Source organism: Fusarium graminearum, chromosome 4 (genome assembly GCF_000240135.3).
Source record: "Fusarium graminearum PH-1 chromosome 4, whole genome shotgun sequence".
NCBI classification, from domain to species: Eukaryota; Fungi; Ascomycota; class Sordariomycetes; order Hypocreales; family Nectriaceae; genus Fusarium; species Fusarium graminearum.
In genome coordinates this window covers 6,019,210-6,045,302 of record NC_026477.1, presented here as the reverse complement: position 1 = coordinate 6,045,302, position 26,093 = coordinate 6,019,210, and the positions used below count along the sequence as shown (strand labels likewise).

The window sequence follows — 26,093 nt, the reverse complement described above, 5'->3', positions numbered from 1 at the left end:
GGGGTCCACTACTACCACCAGGCTGGCTCAATGTGCACTGTAGTGTACTGTAGCGCCATCCACCCCATCCTGTCCCAGTTAACAACCACCAGACTAAGTATAGTTCGCCCGCCCTCGCCCATCATCCATCTTTCGACCAACTCTCTCCCTCTTCTTTCTTCCTACTACTACGTTCCCGTCCCGTCCCCTTTTAAATTCATTAAAACTGATCCAACCATTCGTGTTTCTCATCGCAGATCCACTGCGTCATGAGACCCCTATAAACTCTGGACTCGATATATATGGGCCATTTTCACGATACTAATTAGCTCGACCTTCCTCCAAAGGGACTGTCTCTAGAACATCACTACTTTCGGTCCTCCCGGTTGTAGTAGAGACACTACCAGCGTTGTCAGGTTTTTCCCACTAAACATCACAAACACAACCTAGTTATTCATCTCATCCTGTGAATATTTTCCTCTTAATCGAAAGTAAAACCGAGAGGAACAGATAAATTACCTATTTACAACTCAATTATCTCCCATCATCAACCATTAACGAGGACCAAACAACCAATCGATCAAGATGAGCTCTCCATCACAAGCCGGGCCTTCTTCGCCCAGAGAAGAGAAGAAGGAGAAGGGTTTCAGCAAGCTTCTTAATCGTACCAAGACCTTCCTCAAGAGGGAGAGTTCTTCAATGTCGTCTAAGCGTCAGTCGACTCTCGGTACCTCTCAGCCAGCTGCCCCAGCTAAGGCGGAAGAGACTCCCAAGACTAGGTACGGTTATTCACAAAATCGTTGTTGGCAGATCAGAGAAGATAGTCGTTGGATTCCTATCTCTTTTGACTTCGCCAATTCAAACTTTATATACTCGGTTACTAACAAACTCACAGCCAAGCTCCTGCGGCTGAGGTCAAGAAAACCGACGCCAGGGCCAAATATGAAGGCTTGGAAGGCGTTTCTAAGTTGACAAGGAGTCAACTGATTGAGGAGCGTGCTAAGAAACTCAGCGAGCGTTACGGACTTGATATCAACGTTTCCGAACTCCAGACTGGATCTCCCAATGACACCGTTCTCCGCATTGACAAGCCGATCCGTATGCGCGTACGACGAACCTGTCACAAGTGCGACACGACCTTTTCTTCCGCCAAGGAGTGCCCTAGCTGCCAGCATGCCCGTTGTACCAAGTGCACCCGCTACCCTCCCAAGCGAAGCGAGGCCGAAATCATTGCCAGCCGTGAACGACGTGCCGCCATCATCAAGGCCAACAAGGAGAACGCTCCCATTATTCCCGACTACTCTTACGCTTTTGATGAGAAGAAGATCGTCCTTACCCGACCCAGCAAAACTGGTGGCCAGGACCTGGTTCACAAGAAGCCTCGTCAGCGTGTGCGAAGAACCTGCCACGAATGCTCGACCCTCTTCATCTCCGGTAACAAGACATGTGCCAAGTGCGGCCACGTTCGCTGCACCGACTGCCCTCGAGACCCGTAAGTTTCCCCATGAACATACGCATGAGCCTCCCAACTAACAAATTGCCAGGCCCAAGAAGGACAAGTACCCATACGGTTATCCCGGAGATGAATTCGGTCCCAACAGTGTTCCACATTACCAATGCAAGGAATGCAAGACGATATTCCCAACTGGTGCCGAAAATGGAATACCGTGCACAAAGTGTGGCTCGGAGAAAACAGACGAATCGCCTCGTGTTAAACCTCGCAAAGTCGAACCTGAACCAGACCCAGAGGTATTGAAGAGTTTACAGGCACGACTAGAGAGTTTAAAAGTGACATAGCTGGCATAAGCGAACAGACGCCCTCTTTACTGGGCGTCAGGGGGTGACGAGTGGGGGCCATTTTCCTATCATTTCATACATATACACACAACACATACGACGACATTCCGAAGCGAGCGAGGGACGGTTACTGGGAGATTTATTAACCATTTTGCATGCGCCAAAAGATCGCCCGCCATTATTTCCCGCCAGCAGTCTATTTACTTATACCTCGGTCACATGTTGTACGGTTCATCCATTCTTGGCTACGGGACACAATAACATCCGACACGAGCCCTCTTGGTTTTTTACGAGATAGAGGTGGCAGTTTCATATCAGCCGACGCATACGACATCACGATCTGGATCTTTCAAGCGTACTCCATGATTTTGCATTCTCAGCCATCAGTCATTTATATGCATTTACGAACAAAGAGTTTTATGATTCAGGGGAGTGGGGTGATGTACAGGGTTGGGGGAGATGCGGTTGATTTCTAGAGAGGTGCTGAGGGGAGAATTGTGTCTTGTTAACCAAATACGCATTCCCTTTGTGGACCGTGGCTCTGCAAGGATGGATACCACAATGGATAGGCCACAAAGTCGATGTATTCTGGCGGCAGCGAGGAAGCGTTGTTCTTCTCATTCTCTTGGTTAACTCAAGTTCTTGGGTTCTATTTGCGAGTGCTTCACTCGTATTATATCAATGAAAAAGATGTCAATCCTTCTTTATTTACACAACGCACAACGAAACACTTACATATCGAACTCAAACATGTGTGTCTATTTTTGTATTGTACTATACAAACAACCCTGACTATAAAAACCGGTCCTGTGCAAAAACTCCGCTCCAAACCCGAACAATTCCACTTCATTCCTCCTCTAGATCACGCCACACATGGCGTCATCATGTGCATCCATACTTTGGGATGAGGGAACCCTTAACTACGGGGTACAAGCTGTCTGTGGGGGCAGTGGTGTCTTGTTAGACGTTGGATCGACTGAGTTGCTTCTATCTTCGCACATTGAATCAGACAGTAATCAAGTTTTCTGCTGGCTTGTCCAATTATGTAACAAACGCTTGACGCGAAATAGACTCAGAAGCAAACCCTTGCACATCTACATGCGCGTATCCGGCCGCAAGACCACTCTTGTTACTAACCCCCGTTCTGTTTTATGCGGTTAGTCGTGCTACCGCAGTGGGCGAGCAAATTGTACTTGTGTCTGGGGTCATTGGCGGGGATTGTATCGTGGTCCGATGCCTTTTGTGTAGCGGTGTGTGTTGTACAGGCACAGTAAACGAAGGGGCGGTTGCGATGTTGTGAGGAGACGCTGATTGTTCCGGGATGTCGGGAGGACAAGAGAGGGGGTAATGAGGCGCATGCGTATCCCGCAAGCACCATACAGGGGATGGTGGAAGGTTCTTCGTTGTTTGTCTTTACGGTGGTCATGGATCTAGAAATTGAATAATCACCGATAGTGTTATTACTGCCGATCCTTGTGGATATCTCTATTGAATGTTCCTATGCTGAACTGGTAATTACCCCGTACTACTTGGTCCCTCGGCACATGTGATTTCCTGGGCATGGCGAATGCGCGGCACATACGCAGCACTATTCAACCGGCTGGTCCCCTTCCTTAATGAAGGGCTCCAGGCTGATCCTAGCTGTATGGATCACCGAAGCTCCAAGGGTGTCAATTCGGCTGATCTTCCGACCAAGATATCTCCCCACGCCATCCATCCGGTTGTTAAGATGGGCGTATTGGTCATCGACTCGGCGCTGCGCAACCGAGCTTTGGAATTCAGCCGGGTTAAGAATTGGCATGAGACGATGAGTTGGGTAGAATCGACCTCTAATCGACTGCTCCCTGAACGTGATGTTCTCTCTGACCAGTGCATAACACCATCGATGCGCCCCAACCGAACGACGCCACTGGCTCTCGCTGCGCAGCGCAAGGGGAAGTTGTTCATCCCGGACAATGTTGGGGTGATCTTCGGACACGAGTTGGTAGATGTGGCCACGGAAAAAGACAGCGTCAGGGGCTTCTTTAGTAGTGAAGATGATCCGTAGACCCAGAACGCCTGTCTCGGCCGGGACGTTGAATTCGGCCGGTAGCGATTTAAGCCGCATCGCATCACCAATCTCGACCCGCTCGGCTCCAAAGAAACAGCCATAGTAAGTAACGGTCTTAATCTTCGTATCTTCGGTGAGTTTAGACCAAAGCGAGTATGAATAATCAATCTTGACAGCCGCCATCTTTGAAGCGTCAAGTGCAAGCACCTCACGTCGGTTCCCGTCTACAGAACTCTGGAAAAGTGATTCCCACGGAACACCGTCATAGTTCTTGTCTTTCAACTCGGACAAGGTGACTGGTGGTACTGTGAATGCATAAAAGGGCCGCATGTCCCCGTCAGTCTTTGTCACGTTGTTCTGCTGAACGATGCCATGTCCAATTGGCATGACCTCATGTTGACCATTGGAAGAAGACGCGATAACTCCAAGACGCCACGTATTACCATTTTGATACCATACGAGCTCTCCAGATCGAAACAAGATGGCCGATTTGAGGGCCCATTGTATAGGCTGGGGTTGGGGTGGTGCTTGAGCGAGACTGGGGGACTGTTGTTGAATCTGCTGTTGCTGTTGTATTTGTGGTTGGTGCTGTATCTGCTGCATCTGCGGCGGTTGTTGCTGCTGGGGCTGGGGCTGGGGCTGGGGCGCTGGTTGTAATTGCTGTTGTAATTGCGGTGGTGGCTGAATGACCTGTTCCTGGGGTTGGGTCTGAGGGGGTTGTCGAACGCGTTGTACATTAGTCGCAGCAGCAGATACCGGTGTGGGCGCTGGAGAGTTTTGCGCCGTAGCAGCTGGCGTAGATTGTGTGGATGCCAAACGAGGCACAATAGTGTCGGGAACAGTGCCGGGCTTCTGCGATGTCTGTCCAGGCATTGGGGGTAGAGGAACAGGTGTTACTCTGGGTGGCATCTTGTCGTTCTTGGAAGGTTCGTGGGTGATGATCAGACCTTCCTCCGAAGCACTGCCTCCCTTGATTATGTTGGCAGCATTGCAGTGTGCACAGCAACAATCCCGATAGTCCATCGACGTCGAAAGCAGCCATATTAAATGGACAGCAAACTCCTGGGGACTCTTGAAAAGCTTGACCTTGATTGGGTACCCAGAAACCCATAAATGCTTCGACTTTTCGTAGAGCCAGTATCCTCGAGGAAAATTCACCAGCCATGGGTTTCCCTCTGGATCAGTCAGATGTAAGTTGAGATAGATTGTCTCGGAAGAGTCGACTCACCGTCAGGATTCGGACACAGCTCTTGTTTGAGAAGAATACCCAGTTTGACTTTCCACTCGGTGAACCTTGGATCATCTTCTGCCAGTCGAACCATTTGAGGCTTAGTCCTTGGAGCCTTCTCAGCAGCTGCTGCATCTTTTGTCTTTTTTGTCGTAGTCGTCGCAGTTGATATCGTGACAGGCCAGTAGCCTGGTCCAGTATCTGAACCATCGCTTCTAGCCACACGAATGACATCAAACTCCTTCAGTTCCGTCACGTTCATCGCCATTTTCCCCTTCCGAGATGTAAACTATCCAAAATGGTTGTCGATATTGTTCGTACCAGGCAAAAAAAAGTATTAAGGTCTCCTGCGGGTTTTGTGAGGCCAGCCACAAGTAGTTGTCTTTCTGCTCTCTGGAATTAATTGAATACTAGGTTCAATTTGCCAGTTTCTGGTTCGCGATGGGTAGTTGTCTAACCCGTGTGCAGTTGTGGGGGACAGGCTATTGGTGAGTCGCAATCTTTGATGAAAGGCTCATGCATTCAGGCCGCTCTTTGCCTGAACTAGTGAGTTTGGTATGTCCTCCTTCCTTTGCGTTGCGCGGGGCTTGCAATCAACACCCTACGCGAGTATTCTTATTGTTTTTGAACAGATGTGGGAAAGGCTACGCGTTATGTGTTTTGAGCGATGTAAGGGGATCCATGTTGTAGCTTAGCAGGTACTTCTTTGAAGCTCAAGACAGGAGTGCAATTCATTGGCAGATGAGATGAGTCAGCATCCTTGCTTGGCTACCCTAGACAGTCCGTATGATAAATGTTGTGAATCACTTATTGCTTAAAGCTTCAAGATCAACAGTCGGTGGACTCTTCCAACAGTCGAATGATTGCTTAATTTCACATTCAGCATCTATTTGGCATCTAAACAAAAACTTCCAGGTCGGTACAGGACGGCCGTCGTTGTGTCAGTTAGGACCAAAAACTCACCACTTTGCTTGTCTAGTCAATAAAATGCATAAATATGGCATACAAGTAGTAAAATGAGTAAATATCATTAAATATAATTTATTGGTATATTAACACTAAACTGTAACTGCTAAGTAGGTAACGGTCGAGACATAATCTTACATCAAACATCATTCACATGCCCGTTCTATGCCGCCACCACAGCCACAGCTTTGCATTCAATTAACAGGTGGACCCAGATACGCGACCAACGCGTCTCCATCTGTTTCCTCTACGTCAACTACTGTTTTTATATTGAGCCCATCCGATTATCCTGGCGCTTCTGAGCGCAAGCAGAACAAATTTCAAACATAATGAGTGTGAATAGTTTCAGTCACGGTGATAGGGCCTTTCTCCAAGCCATTCTGGCTCGGGGGTCAATCACATTCGAAGAGGCTCGACCTGTCCTTGCCGCAATCTTCAACGCCGGGCGCCAAACTGAAGACGAGGATGAAATACGGAGAGATCAAATCACCGAAGAGCATTTTCATGAGGCCATCGATAAAGTTTCCGAAGTAGCGTCGATGTTTGATTACGAGATTCGCACCACTGTTCACCAAGTAACAAAGAGACGAATATGGGCTTTGGTCAATACTACCTCCGATCCGCAAACACAGCTTGCCACGACCTACAGCCCCGAAGAGCTGGCATTTATCAAGAGAGTTCTAGATGCCATGTTTGAAAAGTTCAATACACCGCGCATGGAAGTCATGGCTATCACGGAGATGCAGGCCATCAAACTGGCTCGACCAAACCGACGTGAAAGCCACATCGATTTGGAAACACAAACGCAAACAGTCGCAGACAAAGGACTGAAGCACAGCGAAGTTGAAACTGCGCTTGCGAGCCTGGTTGAGGGAGGATGGTTTGAAAAAAGCCAAGAAGGCTTTTATACACTGTCACCACGAGCACTGCTCGAACTGCGACCCTGGCTGGTTGAAACATACAACGACCCCGATCTCGAACCACAAGACTGGCAGCGCATCAGGTTCTGCGAAGCATGTAAGGACATAGCTACAATAGGCTTGAGATGCGCCGAAGTGGATTGCAACTTCCGACTACACGAGATCTGCGACGAGGCTTTCTGGCGAACCAGGAGAGACAATAAATGCCCGCGATGCACGACCGAGTGGACAGGCAACAAGTATACAGGCGAAAGGGCGGTAACGTCAACTGATGCCTTTCAGCGAGGACGACGGAAGGATGGAGGCGGTTGGCGACGTAGTACCCTTGCTGACGAGGTTATTCGGGACCAGGGAGGTGCAGACGAAGCAGAGGATGACGGAGGGGATTCTGACGATGTTGATTGATGGAATCGTGCAATTTCCTACAAGGCCTGTCTTCTACAAATTAATATGATACCCCCGAATTGATAGATGAATTCACACGAAGTTGAATTAAGTATTGATCCCCACACACATTATCTCTAGAAGGATGCGGCCAATAATTTTCGGATTCGTATCTCCGACGGCAGTTGAGTGTCGATCATCAATTGAGCCCCAAGAAGGTTGAACGTGGGGTGAAGTAAAAGTTGGCCCCAAGCCTTCAACCTGGGAAGTCAACACAAAAGAACAAAGACTAAGTAAAAGATAACGAAAAATTCATTAGAAAATAACATAAGGGATAGAAGAAATTTGTCTTGTATTAATATCGTCAAGTTTTGCCTCAGCTGAACCCAGCTTTTAGTTGGATCGGGCTCGGCAGCTATCATGACATCACATGTGATGTGGCTGTGCCTTGTCGACTGGCGTAGATCATTCGTCACCCAAGACAAGACAACCCAGACAAAGACGAATTACAAGCGCGCGCCAACACACATTTCGCCATCACTGCTCTTTCAGACTGGGCGGCCTCTTGTTCCAGTCGACAGTAGTTAAATACCCTAATCCCTATTTCGCACCTGCAGTTTGGTCCTCAACCAAACAGCAACCTTTAATATGTTGGAATACTTGACGTACAAAAAGATCAAGAAGAACAAGGCCCAGAAGGCCGCGGCCGCTGAGGAGGCTGCGAAAAAGACCGAAGCTGGATCTTCTGTCGATCCAAGCCATGGCCGTGTACCAGACTTCAACAATAGCGCAAACCAAAGACCTGGTCAACATCCCAGGCGGCGAAGCACTCATCACAGCCAAAGCTCCAATACCCCTCCTCTGAGCCCCGTTCTTGACCGGGACGACGAAGCCTGGCTTCGGAGCATCCTTGAAGATGACGGTCCAGCTCCGCCACTACCCCCACGAGTCAACACTCCCCAGATCGACCTCTCTTCTGCGTCTGAGAGTGAGTTAGAGGCCACCAAGCCCCTTCAAGAGGCCCACGACAAGAAAGACAAAAAGAAGGATAAAAAGGTCGAAAAGCAACCAAATCGCCTAACCGCTCTGTTCACGCGACACAAGAAGCCACAGGATGGCCTCAAGCCAGAGGACAATGTCGCCAAACCTGAAGCTGAGCGTGAGGAGCAGGATCTTGGCAACGTTCTCGATCGGCTGAACCTTCAAGCCAAGAACAACAAGATCGTAGCCCTCTCCAACGAGTCTTCCGAGCTGTTGACTCGCTTCACGCAGGTCTTTAAAGATCTTGCCAATGGTGTACCGACAGCTTACGGCGACCTTGCAAGTCTTGTCGAAGACCGTGACGGTGCTATCGACCGGGGCTTTGAAAAACTGCCTTCTTCTTTGAAGAAACTCGTTACTCAGCTTCCTGACAAGCTCACATCGTCTCTCGCGCCCGAGTTGCTGGCAGCTGCAGCAGAGAGCCAAGGTCTGAAGGCCAACACAGAGAAGGGTATTAAGGATGCCGCTATTGATCTCCTCAAGCCATCCAATTTGACGGATCTGGTGACGAAGCCCGGAGCTGTCGTCGGTATGCTAAAGGCTATTGTGAACGCACTGAAGGTGCGATGGCCCGCCTTCATCGGCACCAACGTTATTTGGAGCGTCGCTTTATTCTGTAAGTCCTGCCACCCATCAAGTTTGTTCGCCAGCTAACTCTATACAGTACTGATGTTCGTGTTGTGGTACTGTCATAAAAGAGGTCGTGAGGTACGACTCGAACGCGAGAAGTCTGCCTCGGAGACTCCCATTGATGGCAGTAGCCGTATCGAGGAGCTTCCGGATGACCCTCTGCTTCCAGGACCGGAGGAGGCAGCTGCAAGACGCGATGCTGACAGGGCAGTGCTCGGAGATCCTGTGTCTCCCCTATCTATGCGGTCCCCTGCTCCCTACATATCCGAACCCGTATCGCCCGAAGAGCCGGTCCGCCGCTGAGATGGGATATATGGCGTCCTTTAACTGCTGCTTTGATATGATTATGTAATGCTTATGACACGGGTTATGATAATTGATGAAATGAAAATAGGGCCTTTGGGCATGATCGATACCCGGTTCTCGCTATTGTTGAATAAGTTTGAATAGTAATAAAAAATGATTTCTGCATTTTCACAGTGCGTGGGTATCATATTATAAGAAACGTCCGTTCCCAAGCTTGCCTTGCCTTCATCCTAATTGGGTAGTGACGTTCTCAGAGCATTTCCAACGCATCAGTCGTCTTGTACCAATTCCTTAATCTCTTCTCGTCCGGGAGCCATGGCAACAGCCTCGCTCTTATCGTTCACACCTTGCCGATCCGTCGCACCGCCACCGTCTTGGGACCAAAAGTCAACCTCGTCAATGATATCGTAGACAATATCCTCTGCGATTTGATCGTGGTAGCGCTCGCTTACAGGATGCAGCTCGTTCAGGCGGCGAGTACCAGACCGGACGAAATTGGGACCACCATCCGTAGCAGAATCGGTTGGAGGATACCAGAAGTCAGGGCCGAAATTGACCTCTACGGCACCTCCTCGGAAGACACTCACCGCAGGGTAGTATCCGAGCATACCATCGTCGAGACCATCGCGACCACCAACCTGTGCCTGGGGGCGAGAAGCTGGCGGGAGAAAGCCTAGTAGGTCTTCGAAAGGGGTTCCTACGAGAACACCGTTCTTGTATACGCGGATACAAGAGTTAGGGAGAGTGCGGAGACTGGGAGATGGGTGATTCGGACCGGGGTCTTCTGAGACACCACTACCTAATCCCGTTGGGTTCATGAGATCTTCCAATTCCTTGACAGGGTGGTATTCGACTCTTTCGAAGTACGTGTGTGCCTTGAAACGAATGGGAACGCGATCTCGGACGATGTTGCGCCCTTCAGCCGTGGGTAGAGGCTCATCATCTGTTTGATCAACCACTGGATTATAGTGCCCGGTCATGATCTTGCAGTGCAAGTTTTCTGATGGCAGCTGAATCTCGAGACCGATCACATCGCCTTCTCGAATCCCCTCCCCTGCAGGAAAGAACTCCTTGGGTCGTGACATGTGCACTTTTTCGCCTGCAACATCGCGGAGGCCATAACTGTATGCATCAAACCCGACTGGGGCATCAAGCGATGCCTCTCGTCTCGCCCAGCCCATGCGCACGTGTTGCCCGCCCTCTGGTTTGGATTCGCCATCCTTGGGCGGCCGAACTCCTTTAGTGATTTTGCATTCCCAGTACCATCTACCCTCTCTGACAGCAACGTTCGCCCGCGCCATGCGAAATCCCTTGTCGGTTGTGACTTGCCGGGCCGTCTTGTCAAAGTAGACATGCCCTGCCGAGTCTTCGAAGCTCATGCGGGGGCCATATGGCTCTGGTTCCGTGCCTCGATAGTAGATGGTCGAAGGGAAGAGGGGGTCGGCGATACAGTGGGTATATCGGAAGCTTTTCTTATTGGAGACACTTGGTACGTCAGTCAAGCAAAACCTGTGGTTAACGTTGAATTTGACTTACTGGTCTGACGTCTCAAAGAATTCAACGGTCTGACCATCATGTGTTGTGATCTCATGATGCGTGGTCATGACAGGGCCACGAGGAGGGTCGAAATCAGACAATTTGGGAGGTGCAAGCTTGTAGCGGAATGGACTAGACTCGCTTTGTTTCTTTTGCTGCTTTGTTGTTTTTGGTTTTGGATCTGGAGTCGCACGAGCGCTGTCGGCACCTTTGGATTCGCGTTTCTTCAGTGTCTCTTTCTTGGTGCGCACCGACTTCGATCGCGCTGCTTGCGAGGCATCTTCGGGGGCTAGGGAGTCGGAAGGTTTGACCTCGGGGTTCAATGGCGAGGGCACGATAGGACTATGACGGCCCTCTTCGAGAGAGCGCTTCTGAGGGATGGAAGATAAAGGGAGAGTTGGCGTGGGCTCTCTCTTGGGAGAGCTTCCAAACTCGGATACCATGGTAAAAATGGAGTGATTGAGATGATTGGCACCTAGTGTCTGGTGGTATTGAAAATACCGATGTAGTATTGAGTCGTGTGACGTGAAGGTCGGAATTGACCTCCCAGCGACGGCAATTGCGGTTCCTGAATTGCGCCCACTTCGGACTTCGGCTTGGAGCTATGGAAGTTACCACCGATTGATAACGACTCGTTTCGCGTTGAAACGCGTGATAGATAAGATAAGAAAGATAACGAAGTACAAACCTCGGCTGATAAGATGAGAAGAAAAGAAGGGAATAAGAGGGTCCGATCTCAGACACTAACTTAGTGCCAACAGGATCGTTGTAGTCGGTCTGGGCGACACCCCCCTGCGAGGAAGCCGAATGGCGCCAAGCAACTCGAAGGAATTTCTCCGTATTAGTTGAGCCAATCATGTGAATGATAATGTAATCGGACGCATTTCAGGGGCGACCGAGCAGACTTGACAGAGGGGGCCATGCTAGAACGTCTAAATTCAAGGGCCTGTGTTTGCTACCTCCACTGTGACGACACGTAGGTTGAGGAGGGTCTTTTTTTGTGTGTATTTTCCGGATATCCATTGAGCAATGTAAGAAGTCACAAGAGGAAAGACTTGGCCGAAACTTACTCATGTCTTTTACAAAGACAAGAGTTTGACAGTTGGTTGAAGGTGAAATCTCCATACTTTCGGAAACGGCATCTTGGTTGAGGCTAAGAGAGGAGCTAGAACGAGATGAATGTCTAGAGCATCCCCCAGGTCTTAGATTACACGGTAGACAGACAGGCACTTACCGGACGCTGTTCCACACTAGGGTCTTCTCCCTGTGAAATCACATCATGTGTCTTTTTGATGCTCTCCTTTGCCTTGTTTCGCACGTCACTCCTGGGTTGGCTTTGGCCAGTTCTCTTCAGGTGAATACGGATTCAGGTAGTGTAGTTGTCCCGCTCTTGAGGGGCAGAAGAGAAAACAAAAGTCGGCCGGCCCATTTCCATTTCCATTTCCATTTCGTGCCTACTGTACGCCTACCTATTCAGGTCATGCATGCAATGCAACGCAACTCCCGAGACCCGACAGCCAGTCTCCAATCCACCATAACTAATGCCAAACAATCTGATCGGTACAGCCCAGTTGAGTTGTAGTCTATCCAAGATTAAGCCCCAGCCCCATTGGTTCGAGATTGCCTGACATCGATCACCTTATTTCGTACTGCTGTTCTCAATTCACACTCACCTCAACCTTTCTCTACCTTGCCCTGCGCCTGCCAATTCGGATCTCCTTAAGTCCCCCGGGGTCACCGTCTTCCCTCCGCCGCCATCTGCCGCTCACTACATCTCCGTTATCGATCTACCAGCACACAAACTTAAGTCAGCCGGACCCCGGTCTTTTGGTTTCACTGTCTTTGTCACTGTCACTGTCCCGGCCTAGTGGTGCTGTCCAGTCCATTGACAAAGACGTCCCCTGCTATTCGCCAAGCACACCTTGAATACCAGAAACGAGACGGGGTTCGCTTCGCGCCGCCTTGCCTTTTGTTGTCTTCTCAACATCTGTCATTGCGTGGTCACAGATTGATCGCCCCTGTGCCCGCCTTTTGTCTTTTGCCTTTTGGCTGATCGACTCTGTTGGAGTGTCTTTGGTCCTGATTAACTATTCCCTTCCTTACACCACCTATCCTTTCCATCTCTTGATACTCTCTTACAGACCCAACCCTTGTCGTCTCTCCTCCTCCTCCTCCACCCCTCGCGCTCCTCATCTGCTCCGACCTTCTTTTTTCGTCTCATTCTGGGCCTTGCGCTGGTCCCAAGTATCTGGTTACTGTCGCGTCACTATTTGACATCTGTCGTCTGACCAATCTCTGGCTTCCCGTGCGATCAACTCAATTTAACTTTCGATTGGCTCTGTTTGCTAGGTCACCTGCCTACGAGCCTACAGCAACACTTACGTCCTTTCGCACCCTGGCGACTTAATCGACTTGTCTGCCCACCAGCCAGCCAGCCAGCCAGTCATCTCCTTGAAGATACACCGTTTCACTGCAGGCCAGGTTTATTATTAGGTACCTGGGCTCTTGGATTACTGTCGGCATCCGCGAACTCATACTGTGAGAGTCGTGGAACCCGGCTCCGGCTTCTCTCCGGATTCGCCTCTTTCCTCCGCCGGGTCGAAACCATTGCCAATCCGCCGCAGCCGATTACGACTCGTGTAAAGGCCTTCCTTTTTTCTAACAAATCCGAATCTTATTTTACTCATATTGATTTGTACGACGACCAAACCGACCTCTGCCTCAGTTCGATATCCACATCAACGCCAATGCATCTTACGGTCTCCGATTTATAACTAATCCGCAATACTTCAACCATAACCATATCGGTTCACTTACTTTATTCGCCCAATCTACCGTCTCTTGATATTGTCAACAAGTCCAGCCCTATCTACTGGCATGAGCCAAGAAGCCCAAACAGCGGCGCTGTACAGCCAGCAGCGCGAGACAGGCTCAGTTCGCACTGCGTTACCAACAAGGCCAATGTCATCGAAACCCGACGATTGTCCAGCTCCTACTTCTCAAGAACGGACTAGACTTCCTACTGGCACAGAAAACCACGACCATCGCCAGAGATTGAGTGGAAGTCCACCTGGTTCCAAAACAAGCCCAACACCAGGCATCATGTCAAAGCAACAAAGCCCTGTAGCAGATCTTGGCCCCAAAGCGAGCCCGCCCCCTGCCAATGGTGGTAGCCAAGGTCAAGTTTGCAGGTGAGTGTTGATGTCCCTATCTCCATTCTCGTCCCGTAGCTCATCTCATTGTAGTAACTGCGGAACTACTCGAACACCCTTGTGGAGAAGATCACCCCAAGGTGCTACAATCTGTAATGCCTGTGGTCTCTATCTGAAAGCCAGGAATGCGTCTCGCCCAACCAGCCTCAAGCGACCGCCGAATGTCGTGCCCGCGGATCCCCCTCAAGCTGCAGCACCCAAACCCTCCACAGCTGCAGCATCAAAAACTGCGTCGAATGCGACATATGTATCTGCCGACCAAACTCCTGGAGGAACATGCCCTGGTGGTGGCCGTTGTAATGGAACAGGTGGCGCAGAGGGCTGTAATGGATGCCCGGCTTACAACAATCGTGTTTCCAAGAGTGCTAACCTCGGCGGGACCCAAAAGCGACAGAGCTGCCAAAGTCGAAGTGAAAGCACAAAACCAGAACCAGTTCCTCTCGATGTAAATGCTTTACAAAATCAACAAAATCCGAACGCCACTGTTGTGATTGCATGCCAAAATTGCGGCACCACGATTACGCCACTCTGGAGGCGTGATGAGAGTGGTCATACTATTTGTAATGCCTGTGGTAAGTTTTGATTTGTTAATTCCCCGATCACTATTGATTAACAATCCCAGGTCTGTACTATAAGTTGCATGGTGTGCATCGACCCATGACGATGAAGAAATCAACTATCAAGAGACGGAAACGGATCATTCCCGCTTCTCAGGATGAGGAAATGGAGGACACGATGGACTCACCCGAGCCACACAACCAGTATATTGCCAATGCAGAGAGGGGATCAATGAACGAAGACGGATCTGTCAACCTCGGTCTTCGCCGTCGTCCCGACCACCCACTCACGATCGAGCCTTTACCGTCGATACGACCCAACAGAACAATATCGCCGTTGCCCTCGACGTCTGATCTCGCTGCGTATCATCAGTCGAACAACCCACGTCACTACACAGGCTCCACAAACGACGATAACCGGTTGGCCCCCATGGCGTCGATGGCAGCCAACGATGATAGAAAGACGTCTCTGTCCCCTGCCTCGTTTCTCTCGCCAACACGGAAACGGTCCTTCTCTACTACAGAAGGCGAAGCATCCACCGCTCAAGAAGCTAGCCAGGAGAGTTCAAAACGGATTTCCTCGATAAACCTGAAGTCTATTCTCAACCCCTCAATGTCAGCCACTACTCCGCCAAAGCTTGGGACAGGAAGCGATGATGGCGACTACTCCTTGCCACCCATCCGATCACCTGGCAGTACTATTGCCTCAGCCCCCAGCCCCAGCGCCTTCTCCAACCGCGACAACACTCCAGGTGCTGGACCGCGTGATTTCGAGCCCGATAGGATAAAGGCTGAGCGTCGTGCTGCGCTACAGCGCGAGGCGGATAAGATGCGAGAAATGCTTGCTGCCAAAGAGCGGGAGCTACGAGAACTTGGCCACGATTAATGAGTAGCATCAATGACGGATTACAAACGATTTATGAAGTGTTTGGAGGCCAGCAAGGAGTCACTGTATCGTGAATCTTTGTGGATGGGAGGCGAGTCAAGGACCGGCGCTATTTGGTTTTCGCAGCATGCACAATTTCTTCGAATGAGTTTTACCTCATGGCGTTGGAGGAGTTGCTGCCAAGGAGCACGTTGATTACATACATGTCTGGTCTAGGGCCAGTTTCTTTCCATAAAGGTAACCGAAGAGGACTATTCAGCACCAGGGGCTGGAGCCAGCGGTGTCACTTGACCTCAAAAACACAATGTTTCACGACACGAAAATGCTCATATAGACAGGACCCGACTAAATATCGCAAGATAGTGTACATAGTCAAGCCTAAAAGAGAATGCGGTGTCGCGTGAGCGACTGTGAGTTGAGAACCTGATTAAGTATCAGCTTTGAGCCTGCTTTCCGCTTCCTCTTTTGATTTACAAGTGTTACTATCATTCTTACTGTTTACTTTAACTCAACCTCATGAAACGCCAGAACGCCAAGGTATCCAGCTTGCATTCCGAAGAGCACTGAAACTTGGGTTGTGCCATAAAACGCTTCAATCCCAAAGACAAGTGCAGCAGCACACTTTCTGGTAGCTTGACAATCGGCAAATCTAGTAGACTAGGCGTGAATATATAGTAAATTTTAAATCGCCAGCCCCGTAGATAGCCACCTTGAGGCATTCTGCCATATGCTTATTCCGTATGCCTGTGTTAGAAATGTTGGTGAGCAGGACTGATGTGTGAGTGTAACGACGTTTGAAGTTGACGGCCGACTTCGCACCAGCCGAAGACGTCTTGAGACAAATACCGAATAATGAAAGAAATGGCTGAAAGGGCCATACTGAAGGCCTTCTAGATTTGGATATGCAACAAATTTACTGCCGCGATCGTCGTGCTGTACTGTGTTACAACAGAGCAGCCCCTGGTAGCCACACGAAGACGGTTATTGATCGCGAACCTTGGAGAGTAGATATACACTGTATCGCAGGTAATCATTTCCAATCAGGTTTGAAACCGAATCTAGGAACACAAGTGACTGGTATTGCAGTATATCATAGGATGTCGACATGGGATCAATAGGCGATCGTGCCCAGCACGTTAGCAAGTGATGGGCTGGGGGCTCATACAATTTAGTATCAAAGTGACTGCACGAGTCTTAATGTATTTGTAACCAATAAAAATTGTCATAAATAATGCATTTGCGCTTCAAATGTTCGGTTAACCCTTTGATAAATAACGAATTGCTGTGAACTGACGCGGCTATGGTCAACACCACATGCTGGAACACCTACTTGAATAGAGCAACATGGGGAAAGCTCTGTGGTAATACAGAATGATTACTGTTAAGCTCATATATTTTCTTAGATCAAATGAGCCTTCATTTATTATACAGAATGAAGGAGCGGAATAAATGCAAAACGGTGGGAGTTAGTATCGCTACTGGTATCTTAGAAATGAAGATGAAAGTGAGCTGCCCTTGGAAGGTACATACATGGCGTCGCTTGACTATCGCCAGGTTCTGAACGAGTTTAAAGAAGAACAACGGATGGAAGGATTGTCTCTAGGGTAAATAATTCCTTTCAAATAGTAAAGCTATTTTGGAGTTACCTGGTATAAATTGTCTCTACCTATATATCCAGATAATGCTGGCATACCAGACTGGAGGCATAAGTAGATATTGACCACGATGGATGTTATTGTCACCACAAAGGTAGAACAAAATTATGCGATGAGATTAGTTCTTCAATATGTAAACACCACGATATGCGGATAGTCCTTTGACGACGGTAGAGACGTAGAGTCTATCAAAAGCGGCCGACTGGCCCTGTTGTAATACGGACTTATTAACCTAACAGAACGATTCGGAGCCAGCCACAGATATAATGTACAGTTTATGCTAATATGAAAGATTTTGGCACTTGGGGAAAATTGGGTTGCTTGTCTATCTCCGGGCCGGTTAGTATCTAACTACTAAGTTAATACAGGTATCTGCTGGCGGCAACGGCTACTAAGGATTATGCTAAGCTGAAAACTAGGCGAGCTGAAGTGATTTGAGCCTAGTTCCACTCTGGTAGCGAACATTCTGCTAACAACGTCTCGAAAAACAGTGACTACCTAGAATTGAACGACACCCTCTTGGTTGTTCCGTGATCGCGAGTTCCGGAGCCGGGGTGGGTCAGTCTTTGGAGACTCCGCTGTTACCGTACCCACGGCTGACCCACTGCGCGCTGTAGTTCCGCTGCGTACTCCGTAAGGCAGGCGAAGCTCGCATGAGCGGGCAGTGAGACGATACGGCAGGCAGTAATACAATGCTGGTGCCTTCCCTTGAAGTTCGAGACTTGCACCACACCAGACATGATCCAACTCTCCTGCTTACCAATGCGTCAGACAACACCACACAACATCATACTCAAGCAGGGAAATACTACGTATGTCGTCAAGCGATCTGCGATTTCCTGACCCAATGGCAACAGTACGGCGTATTGGTGGCTGTTTCTAAAATCTTACCTACAGGTCCAAGAGCATGGCCTTTATTCTTTTCCCCGATACATGGTCCTTGGAATGTTCCAGTGTTTTCGTTGCAGTCCAGAAGAGAGATATGGACGCGAGATATACTTATTAACGAGCTAGAATAAGACGGAATAAACAGATTTCCCCGAGGACGTGCTCAACCCCACACATGTAGACTGGGGATGCAGACTTTTAGACCCTTATAGAGTCATATTGTATCCGTATATCATTCCGATTGGATCAGGGCCACAGCTGACCTCATTAGGATATTCTTATTCTTAAAGATCAAAATCGGACCTGACCATGGGGAAAAGATTCACACAAAGGCCGGTCTCGGTGTACGGTCAACTGGAGGAACTAGACGCACCTGCATGGATGGTTACGCCTTGCGAATAACGAGAAGCGGAGCTCAGGATGCGCCAGTGTCGCTTAACACGATTAAGCTGACACTGTACATCAGAGTCGCTGATTGGCGACTCGCTAGCATGGCTCACCATCAAATGAACAGAAAGCAATCATTCTACAGTGCTCATAACACCGTCACTTCCTAGCTCGTGTGCGTGGGTCCATTGATCAAAATGATCCTTGTCTGTCAATTGAAGGGCGCACGACTTGACAATCTGGTTAGACTAGTCAAGCTGGTTGGTGTGACTTGGCCGACAGTCTGCACTCCAACTCCACCAGACCTTTTGGTACTATCCAAGTTCTGGGGTTGAGGACGGCTGACTCCATCGAAACGGTTCTCTTAGACAGACCATTATGTGGCTATGATCTTTTCGATTTGAACAAAACTCAGAGGCCATCCTCGATTCATGAGCCTCCTTCTTTTCTTTTATTCTCATATTCAACGATAGTTAGCCACTTTTCTATCTCATACCACTTGTTCAACGTTTCAAGTGGGACTGGCCGGGCTGGATTGGCTTGACTCGACTACCAACTCTACATTCGGCTCATGGTTGTCTGTCAATCTTTGCGCGCGCCTTTCGATCGACTTGAATTGACATCTCTGTTCCACATCAGCGCTTACCCTTGTGCAGCATGGCCGGCATCGACGAGATGGAACAGTTCGTCAACTGGGATAAGGCTATCGACGCCTTTCAGGAAACCCAGGATGGCAATGCTCTGACTGGCCTTGCAGGCGACGACAACGAGAACATTGACCTTGTTCTCGCAAATGTCAGCGAGGATGACTTTAGCTTTTGCGCCCTTCAGCACTTCTCGGACAACAACTTTCCTCTGCCAGACATGCCCACTCAAGGAATGGACTTCATGGCAACTGCCGATGATATTTCCAACCAGTTCCAGTGGGATTCACCTCCATCCCCATGTATCAACTGCTCCATGGCTGGCTTCTCTTGCAAAAAGATCAGAGAGGGTATGTACAAGGACTATTGTACGACCTGTGTGGCCTTGAAGGTCGACTGCAGTTTCGCCGTTGCCCCAAAGTCCATCAACCCTTCAGCAGCATCCTTTAACATCAACCCTTTCCTGTCATCGGGACCTGAGATACCCAACACCTTGCAAGAGGACACCCAAGACGACTCTTGCCAATCCTCTCGAAATGCTTCTCGCAACGCTTCTGTTTCCGACCTAGCCAACATGGGAGAGATGTTCAACAACAAGGCAGCAGCTCCTCCTAAAATTGGAGCACGATTTTCTCGCGAATCTGTCCGCATTCTCAAAAATTGGCTATCGACACACAACCGTCACCCGTATCCCAGCGATGAGGAGAAAGAAATGTTGCAGCGCCAAACCGGCCTGAACAAGGTACAGATCACCAACTGGCTTGCAAATGCACGCCGACGAGGCAAGGTTCAACCTCCTCGCTCCACGTCACCCCACTACACCAGCTCATGGTCAGGTCCAATGGATATCCCCCAGCGCCGGGGAACACCAGCTCTTGAAGCCATGAACCCACTTCAGCGTTGGGAGCACTCTCCTCCCGAGAACGAACCTGCGTCCGTCAGCGCCATTGCTCGGGCCGTTACAGCGTCGTCTTCTGGCTTGTCATCTGGAATCGATAGCCCCTTCAGCTTGAGCTACGCGGACGATGGCTCAGGTAAATCAATTTGCAACCAGTCGTCGATTAGCAGCTTGGGAACATCTCATTCCAGCAATGGTTCTCATGGATCGGCTTACTCACACGGATCTCGCAACTCATGGGGATCCTTTAACTCAGCTCCGTTCAACAGCCATGGCCGTCGACGTCGTCGCCGAAGGACTTCAGTAAAAACAGGAAAAGAAAAGACAAGCCTTACGGTCCCGCTCAAGACTTTCCAATGTACATTCTGCACGGAGACTTTCAGAACCAAGCATGACTGGCAGCGACATGAAAAGTCATTGCACTTGTCCCTCGAGCGGTGGGTGTGTACTCCTCACGGTTCAAAGGCCGTCAACCCCGACACTGGCATACTGTCCTGTGTCTTCTGCGGTGACGCCAACCCAGACGATGCACATATTGAGAGTCACAACCATTCAGCCTGCCAAGAGCGTACCCCTACCGAACGAACCTTTTACCGGAAAGATCACCTCAACCAACACTTGCGTTTGGTTCATAACATCAAGTTTCAGGACTGGTCCATGAAGTCGTGGAAGGTGGCTACGCCAGAGATTCGGTCCCGGTGCGGTTTCTGTGGTATCGTGATGGATACATGGACTATTCGTGTCGACCATTTGGCGGAGCATTTCAAGACGGGTTATTCCATGGCTGACTGGAAGGGTGACTGGGGTTTTGATAATCCAGTACTCGAAATGGTCGAGAACTCTATGCCTCCATGTATGAGACCTCTGCAATATCCTGTAGACAAGTTGCCAACATCTAACTTTTGAAATAGATCTTATTCACTATGAACGCACATCCCCGTTACCATACGTAGCCAATCACTCCCCGCCAGAGTCACCTCGTAATGCCTACGAGTTGATTAAGCTGGAAATGGCTTTCTTCACACGGAACTACAAGGACCAACACGGACGACTACCGAACGACGAAGAGATGATGGTTGAAGGTTGTCGTATTATTTACGCCAGCGAATTGTTGTCTTTGCAAGGCATTGCGACGCGCCCATCCTGGCTTCGTGATATCATCATGAGCTCCGAGACACTGCAGCAAAAGGCAAGATTCGGTCCCTTACGTGGAGCTGCGGAAAATAGGCTGGCATCACTTAAAATTAACGGCAAGGATAACTTGTTCGAGGAGTGCCCCATGGAGGTACAACTCCATGAGTTTGTCAAGGCCAAACGACTACTGGGCTTAACAGCAATGGACGATGAACTTCAGGATGAGGCTTGTCGCATTGTTGGACGAGTAGAGGAAGTATCGACACACCCATCGGAAGCTATTGCCAACTGGCTGATCCGACTTGCGACATCGTCTACCAACTGGCTTGCCCCTTTCCGTCGACGTGCACACTTGCCACGAAGTGAAGACGTGGTGGATCATATTTGTCGATCAAAAGACCCTTCATCGATTGACTCGACAATCCACAGTTACTCACGTCTTGAGCGTGAACTGAAGGACTATCTTATCTTGCAACGCTCCATGGGCATTGAACCCACAGACGACGACCTTCAGCGACAAGCTCGTATCATTATCTATGAATTCGATGACGGTTGGAACCAAACCGCGGCCGATAATGCCTCTTGGCTGGAGGGTTTCAAGAACCGTCACCCCGTAACAAGCGACAGCTCACCTGCCTTTTCTCTCCAGGATAGCTCAAAATCGACGGTCAGTGGGACCGCCGTTACCGATGCCACGACCTTGTTCAGCAGCGAATGCCCTGTGCTGATGGGATGTGATGGCATGTACGATATAGGCAGTGGTAACAGCCGCCCTGGGCCTTACTTCCTCAACGATGCCAACTGTTACAGACGATTGGCTAAGGAGTTGAAACGATGGGTTGCTGGTACAATGTCGGTCAACAATCCCAACCGTCATGTGCCGAGTGATGAGGAAATCCAGCATCAAGCCCGCTGGATTCTCTACGACGAGTAAGTTTTCCGAGTCTTTTCATGAGGTTGCATCATGAACTAACAATACTTCAGTGATGATCCTTGGAACCAGACTGCAGCAGATAACGCCGAGTGGCTACAGAGACTCAAGCGCGACGCTGGAATTCTCAAGACAGATGGTCCTGGTCTCCCAATGAGCGACGGCTGGGCACTCGAGTCGGGCGGCTCTGGATTTGCGCCACCGTATGCCTGCCCCAAGGCATCACTTGACCCTTTCCCTGCAGATGCGCAGGTGTCCATGGGTCAAGGCGCCAAGTCCCTTCCAGCAGCCATTGCAAACAGCTACATCGAGAAGCTCACATCACAGGCGGCGCGGCCAGCCGAAGTTTTCTGCTCTCGCGAATTGGAGCGCGGTCTCATCAGCTATGTTGAGGATCATGTCGCCTGCAAAGGATATATGCCCTCGGATGCCATGTTGCAAACTCGGGCTCGACGCATCCTCGACTCTAGTACCACCCCTGCAGACGATATCGACTTGCTGAACAAGTTCAAGGATATGGTGGCCAAGAAGGTCTCGCAAGTTGCGGCTGTGCCTGTCATGCCTAGCAACGTGGATATCAACCTCTCAGATGAGGACGTGAACAATATTTTGCAAGACATGGATTTTGAATTTGACGCTCAAGACTTTGGGGGCGCTACTATGGAAGGACTACAAGACACAGGCGGCGTGAGCCTGGATTTGATGGGATTCAAAAACTAGGGACCGCTGTACACTATTAAAGAGGTGTATTGATGATAACGATTATACAATTAGAAGAAAACGGGGCGTTGGATTTATTGATTCTGCAAAACTCTAGAGCAAGGATGATTAAGAGATTGCATGGTATATTTAAATGAAAAGAATTAATGTCATAAAACTTGTTACTGTTGACTAAGACTTGATTCAGTAGCAAACTAAAACATGGTAATAACAACTGCTATTGTTCTAGACGGCTACACGCGAGACATTGTCTCAGTCCAAGGCCTAGAACAGAACATGGAAGCAGCCCATTCAAGTGGTTTGCGTTTGCATGCGGACGGTGGAAGTGCGACTACCGTTAGGTTATGGGGCTATACTTTCCGAAGACGGAATTAGGCTTGACTCTGACGTTGGCTTTACCTGCCCGTACCTTGAACCAGCCAATCTAATACTATTCTGAGTAAGGTACGAGGTAGTGAGATCCAGTAGGCGACGACGCTCAGATAAGCGTAGTTAGACAGAGGTAAAAGTAGGAAGGGAAGATGGAACGGAAGAAATTCCAACCATTCCATTCCTTACTTTTCATCCTCAAACAACCACCACCAAGCCTCAGTCTCAGCCGTCGATACCGAAATGTCGGGAGCTTTACAGGTAGCTCTATGAAGCCTGGTCAGAAGAGGCTTTGTCTTTTTGAGAGAGGACAAGTTAAAGTGACGCTTGAGTGAGGTAATCAATCACTGCAGTCAGCCAAGCCAGTCACTTATATCCCACAGTCTCCCGTCCCTTGTCTCACCACCCAACAACGACCCGACTCGATGCCGACTTATCTATGCCACGGATTTCGATGGCACCGCCGCGATATCCGTATTTTTGTCATACTGAACGATCTTGAAGATGCGGCCCCAAATTGGATTCTTGCGCCTGCGTCTTCCTATTGCATTCTCGATCAGTTACACGCTCAATTTGATTTCCTGCCCGAGCTCACTCCGCCAACCACGCCGACACAAGCCAGTTTCAGCAATGCGAAAAACATCAAGCCCAAACCCAAGCCTGATCATGTGGATGATGACCACGATCTCCCCAAATCACGTGTACCCGACGCCGAAGATGCTGTTCTCATGCACTCATGGTCCCCAGTCAGGTTGCTGGAGGAGTTTGACGTGGACGAGATGACAATGGCATGTAGGCCATATGCCTACGTAGCTGATCATGTGGTGAGAATTGATCTGAGCGTGGATGTTGCAGGTGAGATGGCCAAGTACTACGAAAGAATGGCAGGTGAGGATGGCTGGATCGTGAAATTGAGGGATCAGCTGCAAAAAGGAGAGCCGGTGAAATGGTACGTCATCGTCTGCGGCGACGAGGTGAGAGAAGTCCCTGGCAAAAGTGACGAAGAAGAACAAGAGGTTGGGTATGAGCAGTTAAGAGAAAGGGCACAGCATATGGCACGAGCCAGGAGGATGAGAGAAATTATAGATGGTTCTTCCAACTCACCATCTGAATACGAGGATGATGGCGATCAGGACGAAGACGACGCTCTCACTGTACTGGAAGACATACTAGATCACTCTGAAGGTGCTTCTACTCCAAGACCTCTTTCACTAGAACTACCCGATATCCATATACCACTCCAGTCTCGACTTGACCCAACCAGAGCATCAGTCTTAACCACCTCGACAGTCTGGTCCCAAGATCAGTCACCCGATGAAACAGCAAATACAGACGCTCCAGACATTGACAAACCAATCTTACCCAGCGAGCTCGATCCTAACCGAACGTCCATGTCCACAGCATACTCAATTTGGTCCCGAAAAGAAACACCGGATGCCGATATGCGACTGCGCCAATCTGAGATTACGCAGTATTCAGCTTCGACAACGTCAGGGCTGCATTCTGAAAATGGGCGTACTCGTCTTGAGCCCGAAGAGTTTGCCAAGGCGCAACCACCAACGCAAAACTTCGTAAGGGAAGAGACTCCAGATGTCGTGCAACCTCTCAAGCTTGCAGAGCTTGTTTCATCAAGGACTTCGACGCTGCCAACGCCCAAGAATTCACAGAGGAAACTACCAGCACCGAGCTTATACAGGCCTGAGAGCTTTATCCCGCCTTTCTCGCCCCCCTTGCCATCTTCAGAGACTTTTCCCGATGAAGCCCCTAAATCGACGGTTCCAAACAAAACCGGGGCTACAAAACCGACAGAGCATCCATGGCCGTTGTCGTCCGACTCACCACTGGGTTCATCAGGGTCTAGTACTTATCACAACGAAGAGAATTCTTTTCCGTTGGTCTCATCGCCAGCACATTCTAAAAATCCACCTGCAGCTACATTTTCTTTACCTAAAGAAATCACACCACCTAGAATACCTTCTCCAGCATCAAAGTACCCTCTGCAGCCGCAGTTTCCAGGACCTACAATGTCTAGGTTCGAGGAAAGCGTATTGCAAGCTTCACCATTACTTGTCACGCCGAATCCTAAGCGCCTAGAAAAACCAAGTTCTGGAGTCGTGTATCAAGCTGGAGAGTCTATCCCCAAAAAACAGCCACCATCGTCGTTACCCAGGTCCAGTGTTGTGCGTGCTCCTCCACCCCTGAATATCAACACGGCAAACTCGATCAAGCGCTCAACTTCAAATCCTGCGAAGAATATTACACCACCGACATCGGCTCAGCGAGAGACAACTGATCTGAATATGAAGACGCCCCCTATAACCCCTATAACCCCCAAAACACCCACAGGGCAGCCACTCACACAAGCCTCACCAAAATCACGAATACCGAGAAGCGGACCAAAGACTATACGAGTGTCAACCTTGCCGCCTCCACCTGAACCGGCAGTGAAGAGTCCTGTTCGTCCTCCTACGCCACCAAAGCCAAAGCCTCGCCTTAGGCAGAAGGAGGAGCTGCAGAGAAGACCACAAACAGCACCAGAAGAGGGAATGCCGTTAAGACCTAACGGGGGAGGGTTTTCGAGGCCACTCCAATATGACGTCCCCAGATCTATGCAAAAACCAGGAGGCGAGAGAGTGATGCTAGGGCCAAAACTGGCACCAACATCAATACCAACACTTGCTACAAGCTACAGTTTGAGTGCTACTACACAAGCAAATGCGCCGCTCAACTCAGCAATACCAGCGAGGGCGAGAGCGCAACCACCCTCAAATCCAGCACAGATTCGACAGCCTATCGTATCTAACCAGAATAATGATGGGCATACTCTTGAAGGAGGAAAACATCAAAAACATCACGTTGCTCGAAGCCATTCGGTTGCCGACGGGTTTAAGAGGCTTTTCAGAAGACCGTCTCTTACCAAAGGATCCCACCATTGAGCATGGACAGTTGACGAAGCATGATGCGAGGGAGTCTGG

At 49.5% G+C, this 26,093-nt stretch overlaps 8 protein-coding genes across 8 annotated transcripts; 7 read left to right on the top strand and 1 right to left on the bottom strand.

Moving 5' to 3' along the window:
• The first annotated feature begins 158 nt into the window (after window positions 1-158).
• Window positions 159-2,485, top strand: FGSG_09560 (uncharacterized protein). Its single transcript, XM_011329849.1, has 3 exons — window positions 159-758; window positions 875-1,471; window positions 1,524-2,485. The coding sequence occupies exons 1-3, from the start codon at window positions 565-567 to the stop codon at window positions 1,774-1,776; spliced, it is 1,044 nt and encodes a 347-aa protein (XP_011328151.1). The 5' UTR covers window positions 159-564; the 3' UTR covers window positions 1,777-2,485.
• An 858-nt stretch (window positions 2,486-3,343) lies between these two features.
• Window positions 3,344-3,823, top strand: FGSG_13609 (uncharacterized protein; the record flags this gene model as incomplete). The annotated part of the gene is made up of 1 exon (XM_011329848.1): window positions 3,344-3,823. The coding sequence occupies one exon, from the start codon at window positions 3,344-3,346 to the stop codon at window positions 3,821-3,823; it is 480 nt and encodes a 159-aa protein (XP_011328150.1).
• Window positions 3,824-6,349: 2,526 nt separating this feature from the next.
• Window positions 6,350-7,345, top strand: FGSG_09562 (uncharacterized protein; the record flags this gene model as incomplete). Its single annotated transcript, XM_011329847.1, has 1 exon — window positions 6,350-7,345. One exon carries the CDS (start codon window positions 6,350-6,352, stop codon window positions 7,343-7,345), a length of 996 nt encoding a protein of 331 aa, XP_011328149.1.
• A 627-nt stretch (window positions 7,346-7,972) lies between these two features.
• FGSG_09563 (uncharacterized protein) lies at window positions 7,973-9,568 on the top strand (the record flags this gene model as incomplete). Its single annotated transcript, XM_011329846.1, has 2 exons — window positions 7,973-8,981; window positions 9,030-9,568. 2 exons carry the CDS (start codon window positions 7,973-7,975, stop codon window positions 9,296-9,298), a joined length of 1,278 nt encoding a protein of 425 aa, XP_011328148.1. The 3' UTR covers window positions 9,299-9,568.
• A 2-nt stretch (window positions 9,569-9,570) lies between these two features.
• Window positions 9,571-11,518, bottom strand: FGSG_09564 (uncharacterized protein; the record flags this gene model as incomplete). Its single annotated transcript, XM_011329845.1, has 2 exons — window positions 10,838-11,518; window positions 9,571-10,786 (listed from the first exon to the last, which is right to left on the bottom strand). Exons 1-2 carry the CDS (start codon window positions 11,278-11,280, stop codon window positions 9,571-9,573), a joined length of 1,659 nt encoding a protein of 552 aa, XP_011328147.1. The 5' UTR covers window positions 11,281-11,518.
• Window positions 11,519-13,714: 2,196 nt separating this feature from the next.
• Window positions 13,715-15,492, top strand: FGSG_09565 (uncharacterized protein; the record flags this gene model as incomplete). Its single annotated transcript, XM_011329844.1, has 3 exons — window positions 13,715-14,028; window positions 14,083-14,621; window positions 14,672-15,492. 3 exons carry the CDS (start codon window positions 13,715-13,717, stop codon window positions 15,490-15,492), a joined length of 1,674 nt encoding a protein of 557 aa, XP_011328146.1.
• Window positions 15,493-19,079: 3,587 nt separating this feature from the next.
• FGSG_09566 (uncharacterized protein) lies at window positions 19,080-23,017 on the top strand (the record flags this gene model as incomplete). Its single annotated transcript, XM_011329843.1, has 4 exons — window positions 19,080-20,817; window positions 20,876-22,028; window positions 22,083-22,716; window positions 22,979-23,017. The coding sequence occupies 4 exons, from the start codon at window positions 19,080-19,082 to the stop codon at window positions 23,015-23,017; spliced, it is 3,564 nt and encodes a 1,187-aa protein (XP_011328145.1).
• A 512-nt stretch (window positions 23,018-23,529) lies between these two features.
• Window positions 23,530-26,054, top strand: FGSG_09567 (uncharacterized protein; the record flags this gene model as incomplete). The annotated part of the gene is made up of 1 exon (XM_011329842.1): window positions 23,530-26,054. Exon 1 carries the CDS (start codon window positions 23,544-23,546, stop codon window positions 26,052-26,054), a length of 2,511 nt encoding a protein of 836 aa, XP_011328144.1. The 5' UTR covers window positions 23,530-23,543.
• Between the last annotated feature and the right edge of the window lie 39 nt (window positions 26,055-26,093).